The sequence below is a fragment of the Hesperophylax consimilis genome, chromosome 1, assembly GCF_061612785.1.
Source record: "Hesperophylax consimilis isolate HC1 chromosome 1, BYU_Hcon_1.0, whole genome shotgun sequence".
Lineage (NCBI taxonomy): Eukaryota > Metazoa > Arthropoda > Insecta > Trichoptera > Limnephilidae > Hesperophylax > Hesperophylax consimilis.
This window is the reverse complement of record NC_142836.1, coordinates 15,068,738-15,080,506: the sequence shown is the minus strand read 5'-3', so window position 1 is coordinate 15,080,506 and position 11,769 is coordinate 15,068,738. Positions and strand designations below refer to the sequence as shown.

At 37.5% G+C, this 11,769-nt stretch overlaps 1 protein-coding gene across 1 annotated transcript; it reads right to left on the bottom strand.

Annotated features, from left to right (window-relative positions):
- Positions 1-4,031: 4,031 nt before the first annotated feature.
- Positions 4,032-11,459, bottom strand: LOC149426337 (popeye domain-containing protein 1-like). Its single transcript, XM_089637932.1, has 5 exons — positions 10,960-11,459; positions 10,046-10,240; positions 9,088-9,308; positions 8,311-8,508; positions 4,032-4,355 (listed from the first exon to the last, which is right to left on the bottom strand). The coding sequence occupies exons 1-5, from the start codon at positions 11,457-11,459 to the stop codon at positions 4,093-4,095; spliced, it is 1,377 nt and encodes a 458-aa protein (XP_089494058.1). The 3' UTR covers positions 4,032-4,092.
- Positions 11,460-11,769: the final 310 nt, after the last annotated feature.

Below are 11,769 nucleotides of genomic sequence, written 5' to 3'. Positions count from 1 at the left end.
CTGACATCAAACCCGTACTCGACGCGTCGCGTTGTGTGAGTAAATTTATTTTTATTAATTTGTGTTATTTGACAATCTAAGCATTTAAAATACTATATAGTATATTTGCTGTACGTTTCAGAGTAGAGGATACTCTCGCAATCTCGAATAGCCATGGTGTAAAAACACCATTAAGAATCGACCTTGCTTGAAATGGCTTTAGCCACCTATTACCATCCACTATACCTAAATAAATAACAAAATTTTTAAAAACTGTTTTTTGTTGTTACTTTCAAAGAATATTTTTTTTGTTTTAAATTCATTTAGAAAAAATAAATATTTGTATTTGTTCAGTAATGTTAAATATTTATAAGATATTATTTGATAACAATCCGTTCGATATTTCTAGCCATTATCAAACCGTATAGAAAAAAAAAACCGATGAACAATCATCTTTCATCTCTCTTCAATTGGGTTGAAATCAAAAAACCTTTTCAATATCGAATTTGTATTTAATAAACATACGAAAACAATGGTACATTAATTGAATAAATATTATATCTACAATACGTGGTAACGTAACATTACAATCACAGCGAATGTCTATTTACAACCACCCTCAGCCAATGGTTTTGTTCAAAATAACGGTAGCTACATACATGCTTACTAGGGCTTGGAAACCGGTTTATAAATACCGATAAATGCCGAGTTTTTGGGTTGTTCATACAGGTGTTCTTAGTTTTCTTCCGATGTCCTGATCAGACTTACTACGTTAGTCACATTAGCGAAATAATGTGGTTAAATTGGAATGGTGCATTTTCCGGCATTCAGAATTTGTTTGAAATCTTACAAAGGAATTGTAGAACAGAAATTTTAATTAACAAATTATCTTCATTCTCTAGAGGCGGAAGTTTTCCAGTATGCTTCATCAACTGCCATCATTCAAAGTTTATTTTATCATCGGCTGACTTATTCAAATTATTTTGTGTAGAAAGAATCAAATCTGTATTTTGATAATTTTAACAACCGTATGGGTCTTATTCGAAGCAGTGAATATGCAAAATTATAACCTGAATATAAATTATAACGTTTTAAATATTGTGTAAAAATTAGTGTAAGTAACGTTAGTATCTTATAACTGTAACCAGGTATTACCAGGCTACATCAGGGTCTCTGGTGAAATAAAAATAAAAAAAACTAGAAGATTTGTTGAAAACCAGTATCGAGAATTTCCCTCGGTAATTTGCCGATATTGAGCAAATCAGTGATTCCCAAACCCTAATTCTTATATAACTTGTACATGTATAGTAAATAACACTCAAATAACATGTATCACAGCAGCCAACTTATCAGTTAAACTACACCCCTAGCTCAATCCAACTTCAATCTCACTTCGATTTAGCTACAAACCATCTCTTCCAAGGTGTCCTTGGAACGACAATTGATAAGAAATGGTGATTATGGATTTATTTATAACAAATTAAAAATGGTTTATTTGATTTGAATTTGGTACTAGCAAAATAATACAACAGATAGCTAAGAGTATTAATGGTTTACTTACAAGGGATGCGATAGCTCTGCGGTAACTGTATGTGTTTTTAGACCGTTGGATTTAGCAGTCGGTATAACTACAAGTATATACGTAAAAAAGTAAGGCGATTAGGGCATGGAATGCAAGTGTCCTGTATTTATAACATAGATTTCCATCATACACGAACTTAAGACGAATTTGTCAAGTCTTTTTAAATGTACGCTAAAGTATTCATGTGCGTTTATAATAATTAAACAAACAGGTATATCACAAGACACAAACTAGGACTATCAATGGGAAAATAAATAAAGCAGGAACAATTTTTTAAGACTACTTTGGGCTATCGTTGTTCACAGTAAACTTACACATATAAATATCCTAAACACATAATTTCATGTAGCCGTTAGACACAATAAGTAACTTGCTCTGCCCAGATATGTTTTTAAAGTCATCGAATCGATAAATATACATACTTTGTAAAATTTCACTTCTCGCTGACCGTCTGGGCTATACACTTTATATATAAAGATATGCATCAGAAAATACATTCGATAACACGATCAAAGGCAATCGATAACTTTCTACTTCTTAAATTTGGACCGAATCAGTGACAGGGTAAAATCGATGGATAATGTTATAAAATAAATTAGCTGGAACAAGTGTTATCAAATGCCTTCAATCATATTATAACACGATGAAATTCCGCCACGGATGAACATTTTCAAAAATAGATTTTTTACAACACATGAATAAAAAAGTAAGCATTTGGATTTTAACAATATTCTATTACACACGGAAAGAAAATCAGTACAGTAATTATATTCTCATATTAGGTAAACAACAACAATGCCAAATAAACAGAATACTGTAACAAATAAATCTTAGGTCGTTTTATTATTGTTGTCTAGTACCTATTATGTTGAATCTTAGATTATATTATTGTAATGATTTTTGAAAAAAAAGTCCTCTCGAATATGACGAGAATCGATAAAGTTTCCTGATTTCATAAATATAATTTATGTATACTTAATCAACAATTTTGTACCAACAACGTGTAAATTTTTGCTTATTTTTTGTAGATTCACGAATTTCATCAGTAATGTTATGAAATAAACTTAACTTTTGGTTCGCGCTTAAGAATAGGGATTTCTCTATTAAAATCTAATAATGAACATAGAAATCTGAGACATCACTTTAAACAATCTCTAACATTATAATATTATGAAATAATTATTACGTAATTTGAATATTTATGGTAAACAGATTCAAGCAAATGTGAAGTTAATATTGATGCGATTTATTGAAGATGTTAAAAAGTAGGACTTCTGAATTCTGCTATTATTTTAATCGGAGGTTGTAATGATTAATTGGATTTAAAACACTTTCATGCTTCCACAAAATATATCAAATTTATTTAGAAGACTATGTAGGTACGTATAATTAACAAATATTTTACTATTTATTCAAACTGGTTCAGTCAGTGAAACGTGTTAACAGTAGGTAATGTTTCTTCTTTAATATATATATGAAACCGTTAAAAGCACTTCATCTAACAGTTTACTATGGATAGATATAATCAATTTGCAATTAAACCACGAAAGGTGATTTAATTTTTTTATTTATTTATTTCAGCAACTATTTATACATATCCTGATATATAAGGACTACAACTACATAAAGAAAATTGTTAGCTTTCTGAAAGATCTGAGTTTTAGAAAAGCAAAGCAAAAAGAGAGTTTGGAAGTCACTATTCAAAACTGCACATTAATAATTCACAAAAGCAAAAGATTTGTAATTATTTCTCTAAAAACGGAACTAAATTTACATAATTTGACACCCATAATATATATAAAAAAACCTTAGTTCAAAACTGCCTTATTGCGACATCTGAACTGTTGAATACTAATTAATTATAATATAACAATGTCTTGTAATATTGTATATAGGTACATAGGTGTTTAGTCATTCATTTTTCAATATATTGATTTAAATCACTCGCCGAAATTTCTGTGTGTTCGTAGGTTTCAGCATTTTCTCGCAGGTTGATACTTCATAGTTATAATCGTAATGAAAAGTCACTGTAACCAGAATATAGGTAAATATTTTTTCAAATGTCAACTGACAAAACAAGATAGTGAAAATGTACTAATGCCACTAGGTGTACAAAATGATTACGCTTCAAATTAAACACGAGGAACTACACAATAATGGCGTGCAATGAACACGTAACACCAATTACTTTTGTAAACATTTTAACTAGAAACGGGCTTTATAAAAGTACGCAATACATTACTAACACATTCATTAGATGGCAGCACTGCACTGATTGAGATTGGTTCTTGTAAAAAAATAGTCACGGATATCGTAGTTATGGATAAGAAGAGTTTTAGGAGTATGGGAGAGTAGGATGGCATCGCGGTCACCGGTCACGAGTCGAGGAGGCGCGTTTCGTCCACGGCCCCCCGGCGGCCGCGGGTGTCCCTGTCTCAGGAGGAGCGCAGCACCGCGAGCGGGAGCTCCTGCTGCGGGGGCGCCCGGCGGCGTGCCAGAGGGGTGCCCCTCGCGGAGCTCCCCTCCCCGCGTCACAAGCCCGTCTCGTGCGGCTCTGCGAACTTGACCTCGCGCGTGCGGCGGAAGGAGGCCGTCTTGCGGAAGGTGCGGCGCGGGGGCGACAGCAGCGGCGCGGTGGGCGAGGGGAAGGGCAGGCTGGACGAGGAGGACTGCGAGGCCAGCGGGGGCCGGAAGGGCAGCGCCACTCGCCGGATGGAGAAGGGCGAGCTCTGCGGAAACTGGCTGGCCACTGGCCGCCATTGCTGGCTCGTCTGGGACAACAGCGGTGAGTACTCTACAAAAATATGTCAATTTAAAGAAAAACAAACAATTATGTCACGAAATACCCGTGGGGTTTTAATTCACATTAACTGAATCACTACGTCTTTCTGGGGCGCCTCAGATTCTTTTATTCTCTATTTTCGTACTCTCCCTCTACAAATTCAAAACCGGACACCTAAGCTCATATTTCTTATCGTATATATAGATTCTTTTTAAAGATAAAATTATTTTCACAAGACAAGGTTTTTATGCAAAGCATAGAGCAGAGGTTCCCAAACTTTTTTGTGTCGTAGACCCCTTGCCATGTTTTTCTGTTTTTGGTAGACCCCCTACTTAACTGATATTGATTTTTTGTAAATTTCTAACTGTAGTGAAGTTTAGTGTTAAAAACTTAAATTAAAAACACATGTTCAGTTTTATACATTTATTAATAGAATTTAAATTAAAACTACTCAAAATAAAAATTTAGTATCTGTTATATATTTTCGTTTGTACTTATTTCAGTCAGTTCCTCTTGTTTTATGACATTCGTTTCTTCTATGTCACCATATGGGTTAATTATTTGGTATTACCATAGTCAAAACATCCTGAAACCTAGTTTCAAAATCTGAATAGAGGGAATTTAAATGTTGAACGTAGGTTGAAACGTCGTCTTCCTCGCAGTTTGTCTGTGACAAATTGGGGAACTGGGAAAATTCGCCCTGTCCAATATTTTGCTTCATTAGTTTAACTCTGGCAAGAAACGCTGATAAGATGGACTTTGTTTTAATCAAATTTAGACTGTCGCCTTGTAACTGCAAATTAACCATATTAAATTTTGTAAACAAATCTGTTAAATAGGCGATGTCTGTTTTCCACTTCATTAAATTGGCTTTTAAAATTTTATCTTTAGTATCCAGAAATTCTAAAATAGTCTCAAAAAGTGCAAAAAATCTTGTCAAACATAAGCCTTTCGACAGCCAGCGTACTTCAGTGTGAAGGAGTAATTGATGAAAGTGTTCGTCATTTTCTTCACACAACTGCTCAAATAACCGCGTATTCAACGCGTTGCTTCGGATTCGGTTTACTGCATCAATGACTAATTGAAGAGATTCATGTAATCTAACACTCATATTTTTAGCAACTAAATGTTGTCGATGGATGACACAATGTATTGCTAACACCCCTGGCACATTTTGTTTTAAATAGCTTATAAATCCACGATAACGTCCAACCATGGCAGGTGCTCCATCTGTAGCTACTGACATTATATTTGATAAAGGGATTGCTTTTTCAATGAAGTAATCCTTCAAAACATGAAATATTGATTCACCTTTAGTATCGGTTGTCAAAGTTCTTGCGAAGAACAGTTCTTCGTAGATTTCTTGATTCATAACAAAACGAACATATGCCAATAATAATGCTTCATTACCAGGTAAAGTTGACTCGTCCAGTTGTATAGAGAAATGGGTTGTTTGCAAATAATTACACAAGAACCTTTCAATATCAGAACTCATTTCATCAATACGTCTTTCAACAGTATTGTTGCTTAAGGGAATTCTTTTAATGATATAGATGCAGGTTTGTGTAAAACAGTTTTTAAAACCACCAGTAAACATGATATGATAAACTACCAGTTTATATTTTTTTAAATATTTTCTTAGCACTTTCCTTTCAAGATTCAAGAAACGAATAAACGTATTTGTCTCACATTCGTATTTATAGAGTGACTAATTGAACAAGTCTCTGAAACAAAAATTGACAATAATTTTTACTGCGCGTATGCTTGTAACAAGATGATACTGGTATATCATTATGTGCAGGTTTTTACAAGTTCAAAATGTATTGCAACCACAAAGCGAATGCCTACATCCTACAACTTACACAATTTTATAAACATAAATAATATTTTTTTTACTTTTATAAATAAGGTACTTTTATAAATAATGTATATGTCTTAATATTATAAGATAGTAGAATGTAAGTAAATAGGTACTATCAGTGTATGTTGAGATCCACTATCGTGGACCCCCATTTTCATTTCATGGACCCCCAATTTTTTTTTTCGCTGACGTAGACCCCTTGCAGGTTGTCATAGACCCCTGGGGGTCGATATAGACCACTTTGGGAATCACTGGCATAGAGGATAATATTTTTTATAAACAATAATTATTTGCCTGAAATCTTCCGAGAAAAGCAATAATTGTTGAATACAATACTAGTATTTATTGAATTATTTGGCAGCTTAAAATAAGCCGACGTAGCATAGTGGCTTAGTTCACCCAACCGGCAATCGGAAGGTTGCGGGTTCGATTCTCGTCGGTGGCATTTATTTTTAAATTTATATGGAGTTTCAGGCTAATCATTATTGTTTATAATAATTTGTTGACCTTATATGTTGAGTATATGTTTGACTTGCATCATTTTCGGTCCTCCACATTATTAATATGATCATACTTTGTTTACCCTAGGCCCCACGGAGAACTTATTTGTACTGTATTCAGTCTACTTTCGACCTTGCTCTGCTAGTTCCGTGCAGGGTGCGGCAGAGAGGACGGACGGTTTTAAAAAAATCGTTAATAAAATAGTTAATTTTTACTCAAAAACAAATTTATTGATGGAATCAGGTTCGCGAGGAAATAGTATTTGAGACAGTCAAGTATGGAACATCACATCAGGCATGTGGTGGCCAAAATCGTTGATGCAGTGCTGGAGACGTTCTTGGAAGTTCGCGTAGACTCTCTCCGACATCGCTCTCTCAACTTGGGTGACTTCCACGCGAATTGCGTCCTTCAATTCGTCCAGAGTTCGGGGATTGTTCTCGTATACTCTAGCCTTGAGGTGTCCCCATAAGAAAAAATCGCATATGGATAAACCTGGGGACCGAGGAGGCCAATAAACATCGTCAAACCTGGAAATAAGGCGACCAGGGAAGAGAGGGCGAATAACGTCCATTGATGCTCTGGCTGTGTGGGCGGTCGCCCCATCCTGCTAGAACCACACACGTCGGATTGGAACACGTCGCCGTCGTAATTCAGGGAAAAAGAAGTTGGTGATCATTTTGACGTAGCGCTCTGAGTTCACGGTAACAGCACGACCATTACCGTCTTCGAAGAAGTAAGGGCCAATGATGCAAGTTTGCGATACAGCGCACCAAACCGTTTCTTTTGGGCTGTGCAGCGGTCTTTCGTGTAACTGTTGCGGATTTTCACTAGCCCAATAACGTAAATTCTGCTTGTTAACCATGTTGTTTAGGTGAAAGTGGGCTTCGTCACTCATGAACAAAATGAGGTTCTCATTTTGATCGATCAGTGCTTCCATCTTACGTGCGAAGTTCATTCGTTGTGCATAATCTCCGGGCTGTAACTGTTGCACAGTAGCCAATTTAAAGGGGTGAAAGCGGAGATCCATTTGCAAAATTCGCCTTACCGAACGATCACTGAGGCGAAGTGCAGCAGCATGTTTTCGGGCAGATTCCAACATTTTCAGGAGTTCGAACTGTTCGCGGAGCTCCTCCTGGTCTTCTGTTGATCAGTTCACCACGCCTGCGAAGTGATTCAACCCAACGAAGGATGGTGTTTCGATAGGGAACAGCTCTATTCCGATGAATGTTGAAGTGGCGACGAAACTTACGCTATACGACGGTGACTGACTCATTATTTCGGATGAAACAATCAAAGGCGAAAACGCGGTGCTCCACCGTCCACGGCTCCATGACGACAACTGGTAAAACAATGCTAGGAACTAACGAGTCAAGCGGCACCCCCCTCACCTCTCTTGTAGACGGAGGGGGAGAGTACTACCCATCTCAAAAACGTCCGTCCTCTCTGCCGCACCCTGTATCTTTAGACTATACCCATGCAAACTTTATAGTATATACTCCATTGAATCGCATGGTTACAAGAATTTGAACTTTTGTGAACTTTTCTAACGAGAGGTCGAATTCGTCTTCAACTTCGCCAATATTGAAAAGATTGATGGGAACTTACTTTCCGTGACCCCTGTGCGCCTCTCCCTCGCCGCCCACCCGAAAGATCGCATCCGGCCTCGCGCGCCTACATGCACCGTGTCCGCTGAGAGAGACCTGGGCAGAGGCTTGACTATAGTGACGGCGGTGGCAGCGACCTCACTTGCAGTCAACAGTTGCTGCTCGTTCAGTGAGTAAAGCTTGTGTGTTATGTCCTTACCTAAAATAAAGAAAATAATAATTTTTCAATACTTTGAGGATTAAGGTTTTTTTCTTTAAATATAATATCTTTTTAAAGGCAAGTTTAGCAAAGTGATACTCTCAAAATAATCAAAATTGGAAGCTCGAAGCCCAATTTAAGCTCAAAAGCTCAGAGCAGTTTCTTCATTGATGGTCAGCTGATAATGCTATACAGATTCAGAAATACGTTCGGCAGGACTGGACGAATATGATCTAAATGTCTACTGGATTAATGAGTATTTTGGCTCCGTGTAAAGGAGGGTCTTATTGGTCCATTAACAAAGCACTGTTAAAAGATCGAATGACACTTCGAATTCACAGATAAAAAGTTAATTTTCTGAGCACATTTTTATGGTATTTCCATGGAGTCAATTCAACTAAACCAGCGGAATTGACACACTGTACACCTGTGCACGTGTGAGGAACTCGATGGATAAACGCAGAACAAACCTTTATGTCAGCCGCATGAGAAGTGTGGAAGATAAAGCAAAAGCTTTAAGGTGTCAAAGAAAGGATGGAGTACGTAAGCATTTGAAATGAAGATAACCACTATTCTTACCAATGAGATTATCTAGAACAATTTTGAGCATGGGCCGGTGCCTAAGCACCCGCTCCAGGCGCATGCGGGGCCAGCACAAATAGGTGCAACTGTCCTCCGCCACGATGGTCACCTGGAACACGTCGTCCGACTGCTCGTGGTTGGCCTCCCACTCGGGCGAGTCGATGAACTGGTGCGCGTGGATGTGATGCAGCAGTGTCTGTTCGCAGCTCACTTTCAATCTGGAAACGATAACGGAAGGTAAATAATTTTAGTATGGAAATGGGATCTTAAGGGATTAAGTGAAGTGGATAGGGCAAGAGGCAAACTAGTATAATAAAATTTGACAAAGTGACTAAAACTTTTTTTTTCACATTTTTTCGCAGGAATCATACGCATGAACCGTTAAATAGATTTTGTTGCAAGTCAATTTTTATTTTATTTATAACTAGTAGTTCTGTAAATAAATAATAGATTTCACGTCTAAAAGAGTACGCTTCTAATTTTCGCTAATTTAATAAAAAACCAAAATATCCCCTGAAATCGTAAGGTGTGTGAGTAGGCAGGTAAATATTACTGGTAGTAGGTAGGTACTTTAATACACCTTGATTATAAACCATACAATTTTAACATCACATATATTTTTTTAATTATTTTAAGCAACAAGTACAATTTGTCCAAATAAATGTCACCTTCTCAATGTTAATTATATTTCAGCCAGTATATTTACCTATCACAATATAGAATATTCAGATTTGACAGCTCGTAGTAGAAACCACGATCATGCGTACTCTTGCGGGATAAAAATTTAGTATTCAACTAATTTACTGACAGCTGAAATGCCAACTTCGCAATGCTCAGTCAGTAATAAAAGTGATATTTTACATAATAATGCTAACATCAGGTGTAAAATGTTTTGTTGATGGGACAGATATTGCGAGAACAGTATTAATAAATAAATAATGAATGTGTGACGTACGTTCCCTTGAGTAATATAGAGAGGCGCTCGTCCGCAGGAGTGACGCTCTCCACAGAGTAAGGCTCGCCGGGGTCTAGCCGCAGCAGACGAGCCTCCTTGGCTAGCTCCTTGAAGTGCTTTTTGCTCACCTTCAGCGGCTTGAACATGCGCATGTAAAGCTCCGTCAGCTCTAAGGTCAGAGCTGGAGGAAGAAATCTAAAAATAAATTAAAATACCAGTCAAAACTAACAAAAGTCAGATGTAATATAAAGATAGTCTACATCTAGGATCTCTAAGCAGCCATTAAAACAGTGATACTTCAATGGGAAACACAAAGAGGCTAGCTACTATCATCATTAGTCTAAGCTTCATATCTTGTGATGGTGCTGCGCATCAAAAACTCCATGTGTAGAAATTTGTTACGGTCATTTAAATATATTAGTATTTTATGCTACGGATCCTTACATCTACAATACATTTCAATCATAATACCCATACAATCTGCACTAACTACTTACTCTAACCACTCTTAATACATGTCTGATATTTCTTATTTAATTTACTTAATTTGATTATCATTTCAATTTTATCATAATTATCGTAAATCAAACTTATTTGTATAATTTAATATTTATTACTATCAATCACATTATGATGAAATTCAATATGTATACTTCACACGCCATCCCTAGCATGGCGGGTGAAACAATACTAAACGAACATATTTACCGTACAATTTTTTGCATGAAGTAATAAAAAAATAACGCTTTATCTGAGATTTAACACTATTTTCTAAAAAATCATAGAAAAAGTTACAAATGACGTTTTAGGTCTGAGTGCATTCATTCACTGGTCGAGACTTTTTGACGATTAAGACAACAGATTTTGATATAAATTAATGTATAAGTTAATGTAGTAATTATGCTAAATATTACCTTAAAATTAGAAGAACTGTATGAAAACAGTTAATGATCACAAGACTGATGTTCCAGGCTAGCACATCTGGAGCGCAGAGCTCCGTGGCAGCCCAGATTGCGAGCAGCAGGAAGCAAGCAGCAGCCAAGGCGCGCACCAGCAGGATGCTCTGCTTGAAGCTCTTCGGCACCAGGAAGGCAGCTGCGAGGCACAGGTTGGCCGCTTGAAAGAGGTCCTGCTGCGCGTCCACCCACTTGGCACAAAACCAGAAGCCATATTGGACGCTACTGTTATTAGCGTTAGACAGCTCACTGTCACTCACATTATACCCCGTCACATTCGTAGAGTTCAGGTACGAGTCGTTCCAAGACGGAGCATCGTCACTGTTCGCCCAGTAATTGGGGAAGTACTCGCTGGTCGTGTTGTCGGAGTAGGTGAAGTTCGTGGTCTCCGTGGTGGTGAATGTCTCCTCGCTGGGCTCGGCGGTGGTCGTGGCGGGCAGGGAGTGGTTGTGCCCCATGGTCGGGTCCGCCTCCTCCTCGGCCGGGCTGGCGGCCCCCGCGGGTCCCCCCGCTGGGGCCGACGGGCTGGAGGGCTGCCCGTCCGGCGGGCCTACGGTGCTTGCGTTCAGTGCCTGGAGTAAGTGTTGCAAAGATGATCTCGATTTTATCATTAAGGTCTCCATCACAACATTTAATTGCTTTGCACGGGGACTTTAGTATTCTGAAAGGAAGAAAACAACATTTTAGTAATTAGAATATATATAATAGAATAAGAATGCCTATTTTAATCAAATAGGGACTAAGAAGATTAAAACAGTAAACCATCCT